The sequence below is a fragment of the Cannabis sativa genome, chromosome 4, assembly GCF_029168945.1.
Source record: "Cannabis sativa cultivar Pink pepper isolate KNU-18-1 chromosome 4, ASM2916894v1, whole genome shotgun sequence".
Taxonomy (NCBI): Eukaryota; Viridiplantae; Streptophyta; class Magnoliopsida; order Rosales; family Cannabaceae; genus Cannabis; species Cannabis sativa.
Genome location: NC_083604.1, coordinates 41,323,116 through 41,347,540, shown reverse-complemented (window position 1 = coordinate 41,347,540; position 24,425 = coordinate 41,323,116). Strand labels below are relative to the sequence as shown.

General features: G+C 28.5%; 1 protein-coding gene across 1 annotated transcript; it reads right to left on the bottom strand.

Moving 5' to 3' along the window:
- Positions 1–11,313: 11,313 nt before the first annotated feature.
- LOC133037214 (zinc finger BED domain-containing protein RICESLEEPER 2-like) lies at positions 11,314–13,279 on the bottom strand. The gene is made up of 2 exons (XM_061114093.1): positions 11,730–13,279; positions 11,314–11,638 (listed from the first exon to the last, which is right to left on the bottom strand). The coding sequence occupies exon 1, from the start codon at positions 12,819–12,821 to the stop codon at positions 12,051–12,053; it is 771 nt and encodes a 256-aa protein (XP_060970076.1). The 5' UTR covers positions 12,822–13,279; the 3' UTR covers positions 11,314–11,638; positions 11,730–12,050.
- Positions 13,280–24,425: the final 11,146 nt, after the last annotated feature.

Below are 24,425 nucleotides of genomic sequence, written 5' to 3'. Positions count from 1 at the left end.
ATTTTGCCCCTTTGAACACTTAGTTACCTGTAAATGATGTTTTAGTGATCTAATATATAGTCACTGAAACAAGAGCTCATCCATTTACTTCTATTTAACTAAGCTCAAAAGGAATCATCACTTTACTTCTATACACCAGTAGAAGCTATAGATTTTCATATTTATGTTCAGCACTCCCATTCAGTTATGTTATCATGTTCCCAAAATATATGTATTATCCTGACCCAAAGGTAGGTTTAACTAATAGATCAAAGAACATGAATAGAACTCCTGAGATTGAGCCTAAGCATATCAGGATTTAGATTCTCTTAATCTAAGATCAACTTCTGACATTGACTTGGAAAGATACAACGGTAAATTTACAATATCTTTGACCAAGTTCAATATCGGTCCAGTCCAATGCATATTCCATACATTCGAAACCAGTATACTTTGCCAATGTTCTGGAAAGAACATAACACTTACTCCAAGTGTAAGTATACTTCATCGCTGATTATCACATCAGTGTAAATCCAAAACACTGATGAACAGGGACCAAATCTTTTGAATCATATAATCACAATCACATTCCACTGTACTGACAATACTGTAATTGTGAATAACTATATGTTCTGGATTTAACTAATTTTGTGCATATATCAAGTATATATTAAACCATAAACATGTAACATACATGTAATCATAATTCACTTCAAAATTCTAAATTGATAACTAATCAGATTGTAATGGGTTTTATTTAGGGCACAAAACCCAACAAACTCCCACTTGCACTAACATAAAACAAGTTGTGCATTACAATCAATCTTTTGCCTCGATCCTCTGATCAAGTGTAGTATATTTGAATCCACCCATATATCTGGAACCAGGTTCATAAAACTTATGAAACCTCCTTAACTATATGCTTTACTCATCAAGGGATACTGAAAACCTTACTGCCCATTAAGTACATCTGAACAAACAGAAGACATATCTCTTAAATTTTAAAATTTGGAATTGAGATAATGCAGTGTGGAATTTTCTTCAGTAAAATAACTTTCTGGTAATTTCGAATTTACCAAGTTATGTTTTCTCTGATGAAGCTTGAATTATTATAGATGGATTTTTACACTCTTCTATAATGATTCCTCCACCCCCAGAGTAACCACCATCTCATAATTCTTAATGAGTCGGTGTGGATATTGGGATCACTAATGCATAGTTCCTTTATAACATATAGGTCACTTTTATAAATCTTTCTTGATTGTCCCCTAATGTTCCCCATTTGATTACATCTCAGATGGCTCCCACTCAATAGCAGATGTCTGGTTAGAAGCTTTTAACCTTTTACTATTGTTTCTGGGAACATCTCATTGTGACTTATTATCTTAAACTGAAACTGTAAGTTTCTCTAAGACTAGGTCAACAACATAGCAGTCTAGTATTTGAAGTGTAAAATACTTGCTAGAGATTTAAGCAATCAAATCAAGATACCATAAAATGTTATGAGGATTAGACATCTTGAATCAAGTCTTTCGAATAGACTATGCAAGAATTCTTCTATCTTATTCTCATAATTCTGATAAGTTATTTCTATCCATGTGAATGGTTAGACTTGTTTTTATCAGAGTTGTTCTTAAGTTCCTATCACAATTATCAACCAAACGAAGATGGGTAAAGAATTTTAATATTCTCCCACTCAACTAAGGTAATGTGATACATTATCAAAGAACTTTAATGGTATCATTAACTATTACAACAGTAAATCTAAACTGGAACATATAATCAAGATCAAGGATTTATTCTGATAATAGCTAATTTATTATATTATTTCCATGTTTAAAATTATGTGTTACAATGGGTACTGTGGTATAAAATCCACCCCTAAGTTTATAGAGATCATGATCCACCCCTAAAGGTTGTAAATCTCTAAGTGTGATAGAGAGTCTGTGGAGTTGAATATAATCCAGAGTTCATTAGATATAAAAGATCGTTTGAACTGCATATTATTCTTAACTTTTCTCCACCCCTATCAGATCAAAAGATCTTTTTATTAAACAAATTCTCAAATAATTTTTTAAGAACTAACAATTATTCATAAACATAGAAATAATTTCTAATGTTTATGTAGTAATAACTCTGTAAGGAGTTTAAATACCTTTAGAATTTGTATCAATAATAAAAACACTTACACATACAAACATAATAAATATAACAATTGGTAATAGATAAGATAAAGTACTGAAGCTCAACTCATAAATTGCAATTTATTTAAAAAAATTTATTATAAACCAAAAATTGTTTGCAATATTATGAGAACCAAACAGGGAATAAAATCCCAAAACTTGAAATCCAAATTGTTTGAAAAAATAAAGAATTAATTCAAAAAAAAAAAATTGAGCTTCTTCTTTATTGTAGACGATCTCCATCTACCATCCAACTTTCTAATCCAACTCGCTAAGACAGCATCCGAGTTTAAGAAGCTTGAGCTATAAGAAGAATAATAAACAAGGTTAGTAGTCCAGAATTAATAATCCAAAAGAATAATAATTCACTAAAAACACATCTGTTTATAAAGAAAATACCTTGTTTCTTTGCGAGATACTTAGGACATTGGGATTTCCAATGGCCTTTCTCATTGCAGTAGAAACACTTTCCTTTTAGTGTATCACCAGAAGCTCCAGCCTTTTTGTTCTTAGTGTTGGGTTTTATGCCCTAAATAAAACTCTTTACAATCTGATTAGTTATCAATATAAGAAATTTGAAGTGATTGATGTTTGCATGAATTTTACATGCTAATGGTTTAATATGTTTATTACATTCATACACACAAAATCAGTTAAATCCAGATCATATGTTTATTCACAATTACAGTATCGTCAACACAGTGGAATGTGATTGTGATCATATGAATCAAAAGTTTTGGTCCCTATTTCATCAGTGTTATTGGATTTACACTAATGTGATAATCAGCGATGATGTGTACTTACACTTGGAGTAAGTGTTATGTTCTTTCCAGGACATTAGTAAAGTATACTAGTTTCGAATGTATGGAGTATACATTGGACTGGACCGATATTGCAACTAAGTTAAGATATTACAAACTTACCGTTATACATATCTTTCCAAGTCAATATCAGTAGCTGATCTTAAGATTAAAAGAATCTAAATCCTGATATGCTTGGGCTCAACTCAGGAGTGCTATTCATGTTCTTTGATTTATTAGTTAAGCCTACTTTTGGGTCAGGGTGATACGTATATTTTGGGAACATGATAGTATGATTGAGTGGGAGTGCTGAACATAAATATGGAATCTATAGCTTCTATTGGTGTATAGAAGTCAAGTGATGATTCCCTTCGAGCTTAGCAAATAGAAGTAAATGGATGAGCTCTTGTTTAACTGACTAATTATTAGATCACTAAACACCATTTACAGGTAGCTAAGTGTTTTAAGGGGCGAAATACATTGAGGGGTGAGAACGGTAAAGAAATCCCATCTCGATGTAGATCATCTGTATAGAGGATCTTTAAATCACAATAAGATTATAACAATGGTTAAATGAGATAGTATATTGATATCGTGGAACATACAATATGCTCTATATAAGTCTGAGAGTACAATTTTAAGTTCTAAGAGTGGATTCAACGAAGAATTAATAAGTAGGAATTTACTTGGTAAATTTGGTTCACTTATTGGAAGCTCAGCATATAGATCCATGGTCCCCATTCTAGTTGAGAACATTCTGCTTGTAAGACTCATTAATTGATTCGTGATTGATCAATTATAATTCTAAAGTTAGACTATGTCTAATTTTATGAATTTTCACTAAGCGAAGTGAAATTGTAAAGAAAAGAGTTTCTAGGTTTATTTATTTATTAATGGACTTTATATGTCTAATTAATAATTAAATTAAATGACAATATTATTTAATAATCTATTTTAGTTATTAAATAATTAGTTTTGGCATTTAAAAGGTTAGAATTGGAAAATTGGCGTTTTTGAGAAAATAGAGATAAAATTTGATAAAACTGCAAAATCAAGTGAGGCCCAATACTACACCATGGCCGGCCACTTAAGTTGGTTTTTCAAATTAATATTTTCATTATTTTAATGCCAAATAATTCCTAACCTAAACCTAGTAGTTGCCTATAAATAGAAAGTGATGGCTCAGTCACATAATATGCTTTCATTAGTAATCTAACAGAAATTTCTCTCTTCAGAAAAACTGAGCCTTCCTCACTTTCTATACCTGGCCGAAACCCTCCCTCTCTTTTCCCTTCATTAATTTCGTGACCCTAGTGAAAGAGTAAGTGCCCACACACAGCAAGCAGTAACTCAATCATAGATTGGAAGACTGTGAAGGATCAAACTTGAAGAAGAAGGACATTCGGGCTCAGATCTTGATTATACTCTGCTACAGAAAGGATACAAGGGTTAGAGATCTGAGTGGAAGGAGACATTAATTCTGCTGCATCAATGTAACGTTTTCTTAACTTTATATGTGTTTAATTTATCGTTTTAGAAAGTTCATATTTAGGGTGTTTAAACAATATACTTGTGAGTAGATCTAAGATCCTGGTAAAAAAAAAATATTCCAACACTTAGCTGCTTTCGCAGCTTGAGCTCGCTTCTTGGCATTTTTCCACTTCTTCTTATGATTGGATTTGGAAGTAGAAGCAACATGTGCCTCAGGATTACTCGTCTTATTACCATTTCTAGAATTCTGAGGTTTATTCCCTCTTTTTTTGGGACCTCCAATCAAATTTTCATATGTCTGAAGGTCATTGACTAAAGTATGAAAGTCTTGTTCCTTCTTATTCATGACATAATTTGATGTGTAACGAAAAATGCGGAGTCAGACTATTCAAGATGAGACTTACTTGAGTAGTCTGATCCATTTCAGCACCATGATTCTGGGCTTCCTGGAAATAACTAGCCATCTGGAGAAGGTGATCACGCACATTCTGATGGGGTTCCATCCGTGCGTTGATGAATTTCTTAGTCGCGTCAAAACGAGACTGGATAGATGCCATACCGAATAGCTCAGTTAACTGCGTCATGATTTCTGCAGCCGTGACAGTGTTTGCAAACCTTGTTTTCAAGGTGTCAACCATGCTGGAAAGCATGAAGTAACGAGCTTTATTGTTAGCATTCTGCCAACGCTCGAACTTCTCTTTCACAGTTTTGGTTGCATTGTCACCTAGCTGCTCAGGGGACGGCTCAGTCAACACAAACGAGGCACTTTCACCTATGAGAGCAATGTTAATGTTCTCTCTCCACTTTGGGAAGTTAGACCCATTTAGCTTATTTTCAGTTAAGAGTGACAACATGGGATTCGACATTGCAATTCAGGATACTACAAGATAACACATAGATATCAATTATGGTTTAACACAAAATCTTATTCAGAAATTATTAGCATATAGCAATTCAGAATACTACAAGATAACACATAGATATCAATGACTAGAGAAAATACTAAAAAAAATTCAATCCTAAATAATTTCCAAGGTTTTCAACAAACTGATATCAGTGTCCCATTTAGGCAAGAGTCAAAGCTATCATCTATTGAATAGAGTTGTCAGCTCATCTAAAATGATAAACATTCTAGGAACCTTTTATTCGATCGAAAAGAGAATCTGACGTTGTCCCGTTTAGGCGAGAGTCAAGGTCATTCTTATTTCATGAGCTTCTACCATTGTTTCATACGTTTGTAAGTCTTATACAGTAGCCACCATTAGGGTGATCAATACTAATATAAAACACTTACAAGCATACTTATCTTTCGAGATTAAACGACGCTCACTTGCTAATGAACGTTCCTCCATTAGGGAGGATTACTCACTAAAACAATAGCTATGTAAAACAAACAATGGAGATCGAATACCTTAAAATAATAAAGCTCATTATTTAAAAAAAAAATGTATTTTCTTCTATTATTTATTTATTTTAAATCTATATATATATTTATTAAATTTTAAATTTAGAATAGAATCTAAATAAAATTTAATTTAATATCTGTAAAATTAAACTTAGATGGTTAAGAAAATAAAATGAATTATTTCCATCTTAGTATTAACTTTCCAACAAATATTAAGAAAATTACTTAATTTAAGTTGTATTAATTTAAATTAATTTGCAACTCAAATTATAATTTTCTACCAATATATATATATATTGTATTTCCAAAAATATACAATTTTCGAAACACATTAAAATTAATCAAACTTTACTTAGAAAAAATACTTCAAGCAAAAATATTATCTATTTAGATTTTCTTGACTAATTAATCAAATTTCTAATAATATATTTCAGTTCCTTTATTTTAAATTAATCATTAAATGAAAAGACCATTGATTTAAGTTGATTCAAAATTAATTAAGATAATTAATTTACAACTTTAATCCATCTTTCAAAATAAATTCAAAATCATCTTGCATAATTAAATGCAATTTTGAAGAAAATAATTAATAAAATAAATAAAATATATTTTGAAAATTATTCAAATTTAAGTTGTTATGGAAATACCCAACTTAAAATAATTTTCTTATTTAATTAAATATCATGGAAATAACAATACTTAAGTATCATTATGAAAATCATCTTAGATATTTAATTTTCAATTTAATTAAATGTATTAAATTCAGGAAATAAATAATTAAGTATAGAGAAGCCTTAATCATTAATTTCCAATTTAATATAAGGAAAAATATCATTAATTGAATTGTACCAAAATTAATTATTAAACAATTAATTTCACAATCAATGATATTTTCCTATATTAGAAATAATAATTAATGTAGAAATAATTATCTAGAAAATATCTCAATTTAACTAAGTATCTTTTCAAGATTTGGAAAATATCTGATTTAAGTTATTATAGAAAGAATCTATAATTTACAAACTTAAAATTTTCCAAACAAAATTTAATTAAATATCAAAATTAGGTGGTAACTACCTAATTTAAAGATATTCCCTTTTTAAGTTTAAAACCAACTTAAATAATATCTTTCAAGAATCTTCAATAACTAATTCCTAGAATTCCTCAACTTAATATTATATTCAAAATATATTCAAATTTAAGTTTGAAGAGAAAATTAGTAATAACTAATTCATAACTTAAATAGGAATATTTAATGAAATAATAAAAGTAAGTTTCAGAAAGAGTCTAGTTAGTTAAAATTCTTTATTTAATTAAATACAAGAAAAATACAAATAGTTTATCTAGAAATGAAATTCATTAAACTATATTTTTCTTAAATTAATTTCCAAGAAATTAATTATGTTGCTATTCAATTTTATTATGTCAAACTAGTATAATTAACCTAGCACAGTTATCCAAATCAGGCAAATAGGCCTTCACAATTGGGGTTGTTCATGTGAGGGGGGGCTGGGTCCAGTATGTCGTACCCACTTCTAAGGCTCCCAATTCTCACACAAGGCTCAAAAGAGAGGAATTTAACCTTAAAATGAACAACTGTTATTAATTGAATAGGCCCATTAACTAAATGAGCCTAAATAAAATCTATCAGGTTATGACATTTTATTTAGCAACAACAACCTATATGTGTCTATAACAGAAATTAAACATATAGGCTCACACAGGCACACAGATTTGGATGGATCCTATCATGTTACTAGGTCATACATAGATGAAAGAAGAATGTAAAATTTACCTGTTACAAATTATTCACTTGATCTATCATCAATTGAACCATGGGTTAAAATCAGATCATTTGATCTGTCAACAAGTTAACCCTTGCAATTTAGATCAAGCAATAATAGGTTTTAGAAAACTTACAAACAATCTAAAACACATACTCCTGCAACAAGGTTAGATTTGGATAGTTGGATGTAGGATTTATTTAATTTTAACTATATATTTCGAAAAATAAAATTTAAAAATTAAACCTACCATTTTGAAAAATTAGGTTTTGGTTAACCTAAATGTCATTTCAAAATAAATTGCTAACTTTCCTTTTAAATTTCATGTTATTTAATAAATTAAATAATAAAATAGAAAATGGTAAATACATACCCTTTTCTTGTTTTACAATTTAATTTAAATAAAAATAACAAAATTTAAAAGTTAACAAAAAAATACCTTATTTCCTCTTTTAAAATATCATGATTATTTTGATCTTATTCTAATTAAGGTCAAGTTACCAAAAAAAAAATATCTGACCTTAAAAAAAATAAAATAATCAAATTTTAAAGGAAATAAGAAAAGAGGTAAGCAATACTTGATTTTATCCTATTTTTAAATTCAAATTACACTAATATCTAAAATTAATTTTAAAATAAAATTAATTTATTTCTGATAATTAGATTTGAAAATTGAAAAACAAAAATCAAATTACAAAACTACACAAAAAATCGGAAGTCAATTCCATGAAAAAGCATGAAAAATCGAAGAAAACGAAGAAAAATTGCAGGTGGTACTAGGAATGTCAGTCGGGCCGGGCCGGGCCCGGCCCGCCACAAACCCGGCCCGGCCCGACTCCTTCTTTTGGCCTAGCGGGTCAAGCCCGGTCCGAGATAATCGGGCCGGGTTAGGCCCGACCCGTTTTTTTTATTTTTTTTAAGAATACTTATTATTTTGTTTTGTTTCATTTGGGTATTTAATTTTGGTGGTGGTTGAGACAATTCATTATAGACACCTTTTTTATATATTATGTTATTTTAGAGAGAGAGAAAATTTGATGAGAAAATAGATAATGTATCAAAACTCACCATTGATTATTATTATTATTTGCCCTCTTTTTTTTTTTTTTATTTTCTTTCTAAAAATTATTATTATTATTAGGAAGTGGTTAGTTATAACTATTATACTATTACAATATGACATGCCTTATTAAAAGAGATTTCTTTTTTCTTTGGTTTTGTCTTGTTTTGAGTCATGGGTAATGGGAGAACTATTATATTGTTTGATTATGTTTTAAAATTAATATTATAATAATTATGTAAGTCAATTTATTTTTAACTAGTCAATAGACCCGCGCGTTGCGCGGTTTTTATAATTATAAAAAATTTATAATGGTTAAATAATTAATTTATTAAATTTCAAGTTAAATACTTTTGGTTATTCTTTCATAAATAAAATGAGAAATTGTTTAGTATGAAATAAATTATACTTTAAAAAATATATGATGCAGTGTATATCAAACTATTTAACTAAAAATTTTAACAAAAAAAAAAACTGTTAGACTAAATTTATTGTGCATTTCTTTTCAATATATGATTATAAATGGAATTTTTTTTGTATAGATTTTTTTTTTTTTGTATAGATTAACTTTTAAGAAGAATGACATTCTCATTTCTTATTCTTAAATTAGGAAGATGAAATAATAATTTAATTAAATTTTCATCATAATATAATAATTTCACTTTTTTTTGAAACAATTATACTTGTAATATATTTTTCTTAGATAAATATATATACATAAATTTATATGTGTTCTAATAAATTAAATTAAGAAAAAACCAAAAATATCTATGTAGTATTAATTACTATTCTTAATAGTATTATCTTATGAATAATAATAATAATAATAATAATAATAATAATAATAATAATAATAATAATAAACATCGCAATAGTTATTATTCAATAAATATGAATAGAAAATAGCATAGACAAATTGGATTCACGAATCACTCATTTCTCCCTCTTTCTTTGTAAAAAATAAATTTATTTTACGATATTTATATATACAAAATTATATAATAATAACTCTAAATCGATAAAGGAAACTAAAAGAAATATAAAAAGATCTAATGAAACAGTTGAATTAATCAATTCAAATCTCATAAAATCATAAACTTTTATCATATCAAAACTCCAAGTTATCATTGTTTAGTTCAAACTTCAAGATAATTGTAGAAAAAATCATAAAAAGGGCCACAACCACTTAACTTAATCGGTGCGGTCTTCATAAATTGTTATAAACCTTCTTATCAATGAAATTCATATCTACACTAATTGTTACCACTCATGTTTGTCATTCTTTAAGTTTTTAAGAAGATATGGTAAACGATGGTTAAGCTCAAATATCAAATAATAAAATACGAAAAATTTGTGAAAGAAGAAATACTGTTTGTACATAATAATAATATAGATTTGATTAGTAGACAATTATATATATATATATATATATGAAATAATAATTTTACACATCTCCTTAATTATTTCCTTTCCAACTTCATCAGTATAATTACATAAAGAATAAAGAGAGGGTGGAAATAGTGATATAAAATATGACAAACTTATAAATATATACAATAAGAAAAATAAATAAATGTGCAAAATAATAAAAAAGACTAACACAATACAAATTCACAACATTATGTTCAAAAACAATGATCCACAGCAATACCTACCATATCATTTTTTTTTCCAGCTTCATCAGTGTAATTACACAGAGAGAATAGGAAAGATTAGGGGAAAAAAAGGGTGAAAGAGCAATATGATATTAAAAAACTGATATAAATATACAAAAAGAAAAATAAAAAAATGCGTAAAATAATGAAAAAGACCAACACAAATATAAATGCAAATTCAAAACACTCTATTAAAAGACAATTTTCAAATCTACACCTACCATATAATATTCTTTGGCATTTCCCATAAAGGTGAGAGTCATATGAGCCTTCCTCATATCAAATAGTGCATGTGATATCTCTTATAAATATAGATGTAAGAATTTAGGAGCATATGCTTTAAATATAGAAACACATAAACGCATAATAATAATAATAATAATAATAATAATAATAATAATAATAAACTCTTACGGTAAAGAAACTAATAGACACAATATAATTATATTAAATAGATTCAGTTATACTTTTGGCTCATTAAGAATTACTATTAATAAACGGTTTTTACTAAGAATTAATTAGAGTCCATGAATAGGTTTTACAATAATAATTAATAAGATGATATATAATTAATAATAATTATCATCTTTATTGTGTGTTAATAATAATTATTAAAGTGTATCACTTAATAGCTTTAAGGCCTTAACAATTGAGACCAAAAGAGATGAACGGTTAGAATAAAACCCTAATTAAATCTAAAAAATGAGAGATAAAACTAAATAAATGAGAAAATTGGAAAAAAATAGAAAATTGAAAAGAAAACTCATAGAAGATGCCACATCACCATCCCTAACAATAGAATTATATAGATATATAGATGAAGAGAATTATAAGGGTGTGATGGTAATTTTTTTTTTTCCAATTTTACTTTAATAATAGATAAGGTTGGAAACTAAGGTTTTTAATGAATAATTGAATTTTTGTTATAATGAATAAATGAGTGATTCAATTATGCATAATAGAGGAAAGCTTGAGATTGTACTTTTGTTACTAACAATATTTAATACATCAATAATAACTACCAACTATAAACTCAAATATAATAACTAGCAACCATAAGTACTAAACACTACAATTTGTTCTCATCCATGTCCTCACTCATATACTAAAAAGAACAATATACTTTCTAATCATCAAGATCAACTACGTAAGGCTCCTGCAAAAAAATAAAAACAGAAAAAAGTATTAATAATAAAAATAAATAATTTATTTGATAAATTACAAAAACTTAACTAATTACCATTGTTGGACCAACATCATTATCTTCATCATTCACTGTTGCTGTTAAAAAAAATAAAATAAATATTAATTCTAATTAAGAAATGAAAAAATGTATATAAATATATATTTACAGTTGTTAAATAATATCTACCTTTTTTGTCAGTCTTCAACCAATTTTGTGTACATACTAATGCTTCTAATGTAGAAGGATGAAGTCTCGATCGATGTGAACTCACGTGCCTACCACCAGTGCTGAATGTAGATTCCGAAGCAACAGTGCTAACAGGCACAGCAAATACATCCTTGGCAATCATACTCAACAAAGGGTATTTGAGGCCCGTCACCTTCCAATAGTTGCATATATCAAATGACTCTTCAGTCCTAGGTATCAAGTTCTCCTCTAAATATAAAAATCCAGTTCAGACTTCATATTCTCTACTCGATAGGAAGCTCTAACAAATCTGTCAAAGCTCTAACAACAACGCACATGTAGCAACTTTCCCTTCAAAATAAAACTGTCAGGCTCAAATTGTCCTTTCAAAAGATCAATCATGGAATCATTGGCAGTACAGTTATCGAGAGTCACTGTACTGATCTTGTCTTCTATTTTCCAATCATTAAGACAAGATCTTAGGGCCTCAAGTAGTGCTGGAGCATCGTGAGGACACGGAACATACTTAAAACTCAATATTTGACTGTGTAAGTTCCAAGAATCATCAATAAAATGAGCTCTTACAGCCATATATCCCCTCTTCTGATGATTTGTAGTCCACATGTCACTGGTTATGGCTATTCTGCTCCTACTTTTTTCCAAATTTTGCCTGCACTTTTCTTTCTCAGTTTTATACATTTTCATAATGTCTGACCTAATTGTATTCCTTGACACCATTTGAAACATGGGACATAAAGTGCTTGAATATTCTATAAACCCGCTATGCTCAACCATAGACAAGGGATATTCGTGCTTAACGATCATTTGAGCCAATTTGGTCCTTGCTAAATCAGGATCAAAATTAAAAGAAACTGAAGGGCTTGCAGTTGCACTAGGATTGGCGGCAAGTTGGGCCTTTCTTACAGGACACGTTTTCACGTGAGAATTTAAATGCCTAATCCCACTAGAACTTTCTCCCACCAGCTTACGCTCGCAATACTTGCAAACTGCTTTAATTTTTCCATCAATTTTTTTGCCGTGTGAAATGATCCCATGCACGAGAAGTTCTTTTTCTCTGATTCTGAGTTTCATCTACTGTATTGCTAACAGATTGTACTTCATTTGTAGTTGATGGCACAAAATCAACATCATCCTCAAAATTAGAATCGATTTGACCAAACATTCTATATTAACCTACATTAACACCATATTCTCATATCTATCAATTAATCCATGCAATTGCTTTTGAAAATATGATAAACATATCTACGAAAAATCGGGCAGTATTTTTCCTATTTTATTAACCTAACCATCTGTCAATTTTAACTATAAATAATCAGATAACAAACAATTTATCATCCTCATATCACCGCAGCACACAAATTTCGCAGAACCTACTTCACTATAGATGAATATATAAGATATTCAAACTCTTCTATAAAATTATATGTAATTTAATTATAAAAAAATATATATATACCTCTGATGAATCGAGATTGAAATTTCCACTTGACTCAAATTCTTTTCAAACACTTGCAAAACGCCAAAGCCTATAAAAAAAATATAAAACAGAGTATGGTAAGACATTCCTACAAGAATCATGGGCAACTTCATCATTTGCTAGTTCATAATGGCAGAATGCAGTGAATTCTGCAGTGAAATCTTTATAAATTTGATAGTTCTAAAGCACTATGGTCTTATTCTTAAACAAAACATGTAGATTCACCAAGTTGTTGGGCAAATGAATTAGAGAGTACCTTGAGGACAAATGAAAATTAGAGAGTACCCAGATGCTGAATCCTGTAACTGAAAATATTAAAACAAATGAAAAGAAATAAGAACAACAATCAATAAGCAAATTCGGTTTCAAAACTGAACAGCTTTCTCAAGATATATAGATGACAACGAGTGAATAAATACATGTTAATGAGAAAAATAGTACAAACCTCTGCAGCCTTTCCTTGAAGAAGTTCACTAGGGAGAATGCCAAAACGAGCATGTAAGCTAAGGTACTGACTAATCTGCAAAAAGTTGCACGGTAGAAAAAATCAAACACAGTTGTATTAAATATCAGTAAAGCATACAAGTTTATCTCTAATAATAGCTGCATCTTTCTAGGAGATCAGCGATTAGCATATCATGTATCAAAATAGTAAGACTGCAGAAATATTCAACTCCAGTAAGCAATGAATCTACATTATGGCATATCATGGAATTTCAATCATTGTAATCCAAGTATGTTCAAGGTAACAAAACACAAACATTCAAAACTTCTAACAATAATAGCGAACACTTACATCATTGTAATTTTATATAGGTGTGTAAATTTTACCCTGCTTGATAAGTTTGACTGCATACAAATAATATAAACAATAACACCTAAATCAAAATGGAGATAGTAACAGTAACTACTTTTTTTCTATCACAGATGAGAATGAAATGACTAAAACAGAATTCAATCAAACATTCATCTACAACCAGAATACACTAAATTATTCACTTCCTGTACTTATATGAAATTTTTATCATATATTATTCACTTCCCAGTTTCGATATCATGATATAAGGGACCACTAAAAAATGAACTAAATTATAATAAATATTTAAGCTTTACCAAAGGGTTTTGTGTAAGGGGAATTTAACAGTAACAACACTCAATTGGGTTCATCCCAGGCATTTTATCAAACACATTCAATTCAAAAACCGAAAGACTACAAATTTCAATTCAAAGTTACAATCAATCACATTAAAATCATAAACTGATTAAATACAAGCTGACCCAACTCCACAATATAACAAATTAATCGAAGAAAGACTAAACTAGAAGACTCACCTTAATGAAACTCAAAACCCAGAGATTATACTGCTAAGCAGCTCAAAAAAGGGAAGAAATTTGGGGGTTTAGTTGGAAAAGCGCACAGAATGTTGTTGGTGAATTTAGTTGGGTCAATTCAATTGGTGTTTCAGCTGCAGCAATTGACCCACGAGAACCCACAATTTCCCTCACACTTGATCAACGGCTTCACACTGGGTCGTCGGAGAGAAAGAAGTCGTGAGATTTAGGTTTAGAATTTGAGATTTTTTTTTAGGGATTTAGGTTTTTTTTTAATATTTGAAACCGGGCCGGGCCGGGCCCGACCCGAAATAATATATACAGGGCCGGGTCGGGCTGGGCCGGGCCAGAAGCCCGAGAAGAGCCCGAATAATTCGGGCCACAGTCGGCCCGTCAGGCCGGGGGCCCGGCCCGACCCGCGAAAATAGCCCAGATTGACATTCCTAGGTGGTACGGACAGCATGCAACACAGCCCAGAAAACTGGGCGCTAGCACTCCTGCGCATGATTTCCGCGCGCGTAGGGAAGGTGCTCACCACCTCGATTTTTTCCGATTTTCAAAAATTCATAACTAATTCAAATTAAATCGAAATCGAGTTCTGTAAAAAAGTAAATTGCTTAGAATTTTCCAAACTATCCAATAAAAATAATTCCAGATACAGACAATTAATTATTTTTCCCAGAATTCACAAACATCAATCAAACATCAATATGACACATCATGAATCCATCCAAATCACAAACAAATCGTTTTAAGTCCAAATTTCTTGCAAGCAAATAAATTACCATGGCTCTGGTGCCAGTTGTTGGAAATATATTTTACCAGAAACTTAGATCTACTCACAAGTATGTTGATTTAACAACCTAATATTGAACTTCTAAAACGATGAACTAAACACATAAAAGTTAAGAATAACTTACAGTGATGGCAGCGGAATTAAATGTCTCCTTCCACTCAGATCTCTAACCTTTGATTCCTGTCTGTAGCAGAGTATAATCAAGATCTGAGCCCGAAAGTTCTTCAGTTGGATGTGATCCTTCACAGTCTTCCAAACTATGATGAGGTACTGAGTGATGTGTGTGGGCACTTCTCTCTCACTAGGAATTTCGAAATTCTCTCTTGATTTCGTGTGACACAATGCATAGCAAAAAGCTTGTAAAAGCATGCCAAGAGTAGAGAGAGGGGCGGCTATAAATAGGAAAAGGGAAGAGCATAACTTTCCCAATAAACAGTTTCCTCTTTTACTATGTAATTGAATAACTGCCTTATTTAGTGTGATCCACCACTTTCCTATTTAGGCTAGGCTTTGATTAGCAATTATATGGCAATTTAAATTGAAAATAATAATTGGGAAACATGCAAGCATATGGCCGGCCATGGTGTGTATGGGCCTCACATGGATTTTGCAGTTTCCTCAATTTTATTTCTATTTCTCCAAAAATGCCATTTTTCTAATTCTAATCATTTAAATGCCAAAACTAATTATTTAATAACTAAAATAGATTATTAAATAATATTGCCATTTAAAATAATTATTAATTTAGACATGCAAAGTCTCTTAATTAATAATTAAACCTAGAAACCCTTTTATTTACAATTTCATCCTTAAACTGTGAGAATTCACAAATTAGACATAGTCTAACTTTTAGAATTATAATTGATTAATCATAAATCAATTATAGAGTCTTACAAACAGTATAGTCTCAACTAGAATGGGGACCATGGATCTATATGCTGAGCTTCCAATAAGTTGAACCGATTTACCAAGTAAATCCCTAACTTATTAATTCCTTGTTGAATCCACTCTTAGAACTTGGAATTGCACTCTCAGACTTATATAGAGCATATCATATGTTTCACGATATCAATATGCTATCTCATTTAACCATTGTTATAATCTTAATGTGATTTAGAGATCCTCTATATAGATGATTTACATCGAGATGGGACCAATTTACCGTTTACACCCCTCAATGTATTTTGCCCCTTTGAACACTTAGTTACCTGTAAATGATGTTTTAGTGATCTAATAGTCACTGAAACAAGAGCTCATCCATTTACTTCTATTTAACTAAGCTCAAAAGGAATCATCACTTTACTTCTATACACCAGTAGAAGCTATAGATTTCCATATTTATGTTCAGCACTCCCATTCAGTTATGCTATCATGTTCCCAAAATATATGTATTATCCTGACCCAAAGGTAGGTTTAACTAATAGATCAAAGAACATGAATAGCACTCCTGAGATTGAGCCTAAGCATATCAGGATTTAGATTCTCTTAATCTAAGATCAACTTCTGACATTGACTTGGAAAGATACAACGGTAAATTTACAATATCTTTGACCAAGTTCAATATCGGTCCAGTCCAATGCATACTCCATACATTCGAAACCAGTATACTTTGCCAATGTTTTGGAAAGAACATAACACTTACTCCAAGTGTAAGTATACTTCATCGTTGATTATCACATCAGTGTAAATCCAAAACACTAATGAGCAGGGACCAAATCTTTTGAATCATATAATCACAATCACATTCCATTGTACTGACAATAATGTAATTGTGAATAACTATATGTTCTGGATTTAACTGATTTTGTGCATATATCAAGTATATATTAAACCATAAACATGTAACATACATGTAATCATAATTCACTTCAAAATTCTAAATTGATAACTAATCAGATTGTAATGGGTTTTATTTAGGGCACAAAACCCAACACATCCTTGTGTTCTTGATTTTCAATGTCTTTCAAACTTGCTTCTTGATTGTATTATTTTGAATCTCTTTGTGGAAATAACTTGGCTCTGATACCACTGTTGGAAATTATTGTTCTAACCAACACACTTTAAGAAGCAAAATTAATATTATATGCAAATTGGTATTTTTCTAAAATTTATTATTTTATGTGTTCACAAAATAATAGTGTCAATTTTATAAACTAATACAATTTTGCAATCTTTGTTTCAGCCCAAACACAAAAGGTTCGGCCCACTAAGCTTCAGCCCAAGAGAACCTTTCTCTCTCCGATCAAACACTTGCACCCTTTTCTTTCTTTGTATAGTTCGGTCAAAGTAATAAAGAAAGAGTCAAATAAGACTCACTTTTCACACAATTTTCGGCTCAGTAAGAGCAGCCCAAGAAGAAACCAATATCCACCTTAAAGATACAAGAAACCCTTATATATATATACAGTAGAACCTCTATTTAAGAATACTCTATTCAAGAATAACCTCTAATTTGTTATAAAAAAATCAAGTCCCGATTTGGGCCAGTTATAAATAAGAATAACCTCTAAATTGTAATTAGTTATACATTTTCTAAGTCCCGTATTAACAAAGTATACCTCTATATAAGAATAATTACATCTTAATAAAATATTTACATGTATTTTGTAAATTTATTTATGTAAAATTAATAATTTTATTTTAAGTTATAATACATGTATGAAATTATATTTAGTCTAAAATATTTCTATTATGATATAGTATTAATGATTATTTATTGTTATTATTGTTACATTGATATTTTTTTAGTTTTTAAATTTTTTTTTTAGTGTAACTCTATTTAGTTATAACCTCCCAATTAGAATATAATTTACTTGGTCCCAAGTGTATACTTGGATAGAGGTTCTACTGTATAAGGTATCTATCTTCTAACCCTAAATTCCTTCATACACGGCAGCCACAATATTCTTTCCAAAAGAATTCAAATTTTCTTTTCTTTCTCTCTAACGGCAGCAGTAAGAAAAATTCTAGGGTTAGGGTTTTATTTCTTCTCTTCTTCTTCTCTTCAACACAAATGAAAGCTAAGGTTATGGGGTTCTAATGGGTTCTTTTATCTTCTCTTCTTTTCAGCCGAACTTAGGGTTTCTTCAAGCTTCTCCTTTTTCTCTTCAAATGGCAGAAACGAAATGGTAAGGTTTTCTATCTTTTCCTCTTCTTCTTACAACAAGCTTGTTCTATGGTTTTCTAGGATTTTGATTTCTTAAAGCTTTTTCTTTTCTATTTTAATGGCAGCAAGAGTTTTATGGGTTATTCTAATATTTTCTTTCCTTTCTTTGCAGCTACAACCCGAGACAAGAACAACCCAAAAAAAACTCACTCACTCATGGCTCCACTCACTCAAACCCGAACCCAGAAAAAACCCCTTTAACTTCGGCCAAAACTTTAACACAACCCGAAAATACAAACTCAAGAACATAAACACATACACAAATACAAATACCAGAAAATAATGAGAGTGAGATGAGAGAATGCAAACAGTGATTAAAGTAGATGACACCAAAACTTTGATCTCGGAGTTCGCCCAAAACAACCGGCTACTTCTCCGTCAAGCCCTCAAAGCTTGAATCCATTCATCTCAAAAATAGGTTACAATCTTTGATTTACAACTTTATATTTCTCTCTGTTTTTCTCACTTTTGATACTAACAAAACTCTCTTTTCTATTACATGAACACTCTAGGAGGAGCGCACATGAAGATGACAACTCACAGCCAAAAGGCTCTCTTTTCTCTGTTGTTATTTTCTGTTGTTGTTCGCTGTGACTTTTTATTACTGCTTGTATCTCTTATTTTGCTCTGTATATTATTGCTTGTTGTATCTGAGAAAAATACTTCCTTTTATACTGATCTGTGATTCTTATCTAGGGCAGAGCCCTAGAGTAATATTTGTAATGCTTGTTTCGGTTATGCTTGTCTTTATGCTTGTCTTTATGTTCTTTAGTCTTGATATTTGTTGTATCTGATGTAAGGGTATATTTGTCAAACCCTGTGAGTGGTGTTATACAACTTAAGGATAAATAAGTGAATCTGAACCAACACTGTCCAATCTGTTAATTGGGCAAGTTGAAAATAGGTCCAACCCGCCCAATTAAATCGAATAACCCGACCAACTCGACTTTGGATTTTTTTTTTTTTTACTTTTTAGCTTTTATTATATATAACATAAATGATTAAATATATAATAATATAAAGTTATATACTTAATTATTGGTTTCAAAGTCATATATATTGTGTTGTGCTTTGGTGGAATCTAATATTTTTAATTTATCTTTTTAATTTTTATTGACTTTGACTTTGAAACTAAAAAAAAAAAAAAGTTTGGCCGGGTTAACCCGACCAAACCGCCCAAACCGTTGGTCGGTTTATAGACTTTTTTTTTTAAAAAAAATTGGGCAAGTTGCACTTAAATTTTAGCAACTCGAACTTTAGATTGGGTTAGAAAATATATAGGATAAACTGCCCAAACCTACTGATGTACAACCCTAATTTGACTTGGATGTAGAAAAAATACTTTTGGATTGAAACAACAATAAAAATAACTGATCACGCCCAATATTTTTATTACATGTCATGTGAGGCATTTCATAAAAAGATTGAATTAAACAATCGTAAGAAAAAATTTAGATGTGATAAATCAACACGTGAACATGAATGATTTCTCACACCAGGGTAAATTAAAATATATAGAATGTTATAGTAATAAAAATTAAATTAAAATTAATACTAACATTTTTATTATCTATTTTTCAGTGCTATATCATATGCTGAAATTGATGACACTACAAAAATCCTAGATACTGTGATGTTCGCATATATCGCGGGAAAAATATTTTCATGTATTGCTGCTCAAATAATGTACTTTACTACACAAGTGTAGTTTAAATAAAAAAATAAAGGGCATTTTACAATTTTGTATACATTATTTTAATTAATTACAAAATATGTGCAACAAAACTTTTTATCATTTTCTCATACATTTTTATATATAATTAAAAACTTTATTTCAATTTTTTTTATAATATATATGGTAATAATTATTGATTATTATATATATAATAATATTGGCTATGTTTATTTTTATGTTTACAATTATAATAAACATACCAATAATATAAAACATTTTATATGTGTGTTTATTTTATTTTCTATTAATTAAATATACTAATTTAATAAACAAAATAATAATATTCACATAGGTTTATTATATCACTCTATGTGTATTATGTTTATTTTTTAGAAAATAAATAATATATATAAAAAAAATTTATCTTTATTTTTTTCTTTGTTATTGTGTCATGTTTATTTTTTCTAATTAAATAATTATTGGAGTTTATAAAGTTATGTTTGTTTATTTATTTTTTGATGTAAGAATTATACTTCAATAGAAAATTCGTTCACTAACTTATTAGAAAATAATCAATATACAGAACAATAGAAAGAAAATATACTTATTTTAGTATAGTATAAATTGGTTATGTCTATTTTTATGTTTACAATTATAATAAACATACTTAATAATATAAAATACTTTGTATACATATGTTTATTTTGTTTTCTATTTATTAAACATACTAATTTAATAAACAAAATAATAATATTCACATATTTTATTATATCACTCTATGTGTCATGTTTATTTTTAGTAATTTTAAGTATTGATTTATATTTATATAAATTAATGTTTATAATTTTGATATTGTATTTTATTAAAAAAATCTTATTAAATTATAATAATTCATACTAAAAATAGATAATAAATATTTATCTTTTAATAAAAAAAATATTTAACTTGTTTATTTTTATAAAACTGTTTAATTAATTTTACGAAATTGTTTATTTTGAGTTTTATTAAACATATTTTATTATTTAATGATTAAAATGTATGATTTCATGTAAAAAGTTTTCAAAATGTATAAGTTTTTACAATAATTTTTTTTTGCACATTTTTTGTAATTATATTATTTTTATTGTACATTTACGAAAAAAGCCCTAAAATAAATGTACTTGACTATCATAAGTAGATTGTATTTATTAAATTAATTATTTACACTATATCTTATCATCTTACATGAAAAATAATAGCTTTTCACAGGAATACCGCAACTTTGTCGATACTATCATATACAAATTATCCACAGAAAAATGAATAATTCAATTATATGCAGACCCAATTAAAATGAAAAGTGCAAATTCAAAATACAAATATTACACTGTTATCTCTGTCGAAGCAAAAGAAAATTAAAACCCAACCATTAAGAGTATTCTTATTTTTTTTTTCCTACAATTTTTAGACATGCGTTATTTTCACCTATCAACAATTTAGAGATTAAATTTTAATATTTTTTTATTTGACTCAAATTTAAATTATATATGCTTTTTTTTAACATTAATTTTTGAATTAATTTAAAAGCAAATTACAATTAAATTATCAAAATTTCTTAAATATTCATATATTCAGTATTTACTTTTAAGGAATTTTTACACTAAGTGACTTTTTTTACCAATATTTGACATTTATATTTGCTTTCTCTTTTTTTTACATTTTTACATTTTAAAATTTTCTCTAATACTATTATAAAGTTTACTAATTACAATTATACGGAAAGTGTTATTTTTCTTTTCTTCTTCCTCTATTCACATATATTTATTTAGAGTGGTAGCCATCTCTACCCTTCCATCTCACTTCCAGCCCCTCTTGTCTCCATTCCTCCCGTCTCCATTCCTCCCATCTACAGCCCTTCTTGCCATGCAGAACTTCTTCTTAACCTTCCTATGGCGCAGTCTAAGGAGAAAGAGACACTCTTTGAGTTTCTTCATCTCTTGGTCAAATTATCTCCATCTCTTTCAAACTTCTTTTTGCTACTATTAATATAGTTTCAAGCTCTGATTTGTAAGTTATTCTTTTCTTCTTCTTCTCCTTCTCCTTCTTCTTCTTCTTTTTTCTTTTCAAATTACATCAATATAAAAATTTTAATTTAAAAGTTTTATAAGAATATTGTTGTAGTGTGATTCTTTATTGTTGATTCTACCCATTTGCCCACAAATTTTGTGAAATTTTTTCTTCTTCTGTAAGTTGAGTTTTTTTATTTATATGTATATAAGGTCATACCTTCCATGTGTTTGACAAAATGCCTAACATAGTTAATATTTTTTATTAGCCTAAAGAAATAGGGCATCTTCAATTGTGCTATTTTTTTCATCTTTAAGTTAAGTTTCTTTATGATATTATTATTGTTTTTATTTTGTAGAACTGAATTTAATGAATTAGTAATTTTATCTTCAGATCTTAAATAAATATGTTGATTTATTGTTGTTTATAAGTTGTTTTATAGTTGTTTTCATCTTTTTATTTATATTGCTGCTATTGTTATTGTTGTTAATTGTTGTTGTTGCTGCTGCATTTTCAGTTAATTTATTTTTATTGGCGAAGCTCAAATCTAAATGTTAGGTATAAAACTCAAATTTAGAGTTTTATTATTCAATAATTTTCTTTGGATTTGATTTTAATTTTTTTTTCAAATGATCTCAACTTCAAAATTTAATGCTTATTGTTGTCCATTTATCTCACAAGCTGGCAAAGTTATTTTTCTAAGTTTTATAATTTTATGAATCAGAGATTTATCTAAAGACTTTAAATAACTAAGGTGATTTAACGTTGTGTATAAGTTGTTTTATAGTTGTTTCATCTTTTAATTTATTTTGTTGTTGTTATTTCACCAAGTTATCCATTGAAGAGGCTTTCAGAGCAAAAAGCGAGATAATGATGACGAGATTGCAAATTAAAAGATTAATGTATTAGTTTTGGTTATCTTTTTTTGGTTTCAAAGACCTGTTTTGTTATGTTTTATTTTTTTTTTATGTATTAAGTTAGAAGAATTTTTCAACCTTAAATAGTTTATGTCTATCACTTTTTCAGTTTCTAATTAGTTGTTTTTTAGTTTTAATTTAGTTATTATACGGTTCTTATTCTAGGGTTCTTAATTTTTTTTTTTTTAAAAAAAAAATTAGATCATTGGGTTAGGTCTTACATTTATCAGTTGTATTTGAATTTTAATTTAGAGTTATTTTAGTTGCATATTTATTAAGTTTTACATTTTTTTTTATTTTTTAGTTGTTATATTGTTATTTTTATATTGTTCAGTACATGATATATTTACAGTTTTGTATAGCTATTAATCGTTTCATTGCTTTATTAATTTTGTCATCATTATATTTTCAGGTGGGTGATAAGACATCTGATGTTGTTGATAAGTTGAAGCTTCCAAAGAAAAATATTGTCAAGGTTTATAATTTGTTTTTTTTTTATTTGTATTGTTTGAAATGTTCTCTGGCTATAGTTCATTCATTTGAAAAAAATATATATATTTTATAGTAGCAAGTTGTTTTATAGTTTGTTTAATGTTGTTTTGATGTTGTTTTACTTGCTACAAGACTTGATTTTTAGTGATGATAAACTTCAAAATTGATCAGAATGAAGTTAGTGGCATACATCAAAAGTGTACAAGAAAATGTTCCAAAGTCTTTCAAGAAGGTTGGAGTTACTGTGCATGAATTAACGATTGAGAAGTGTGTTTCGTTTTGGTTGTATATGCTGAAGAGCGACATTTTTTTTTTTAAGAAACTTTACTTTTATATATTTTTTTTTAAATTTTCTCTAGTTAACTTTATATATATCTTGTACGAGATATTGAATATTATAATTTCTTTTTAATTGTTTATATCTTTTACTACATTAAGAAACAACAATTATTATATTTTTAATTTATACATCAAGTATTTGTATAATTATATTTTTTTTTTTTGAAAAAAAAGACAATAGTTGATAGTAATTGTTTTTAACTATTAACAACTATTTAATAACGATATAAAAAATCATAAAAACAACTGATAATATAAGAAATCTACAAATTTTAACAACTGAAATTAAAAGTGTACAAACAACGTGAAAGTAACATGTTCAAAAAATAATGAAATTAAACAACGTGTTTACAACTTTAAAACAACCGTAAAACAACAAACAATGTTACAACTAAATATAAGTAATTTTTTTTTTTCATATTTACAATCTCT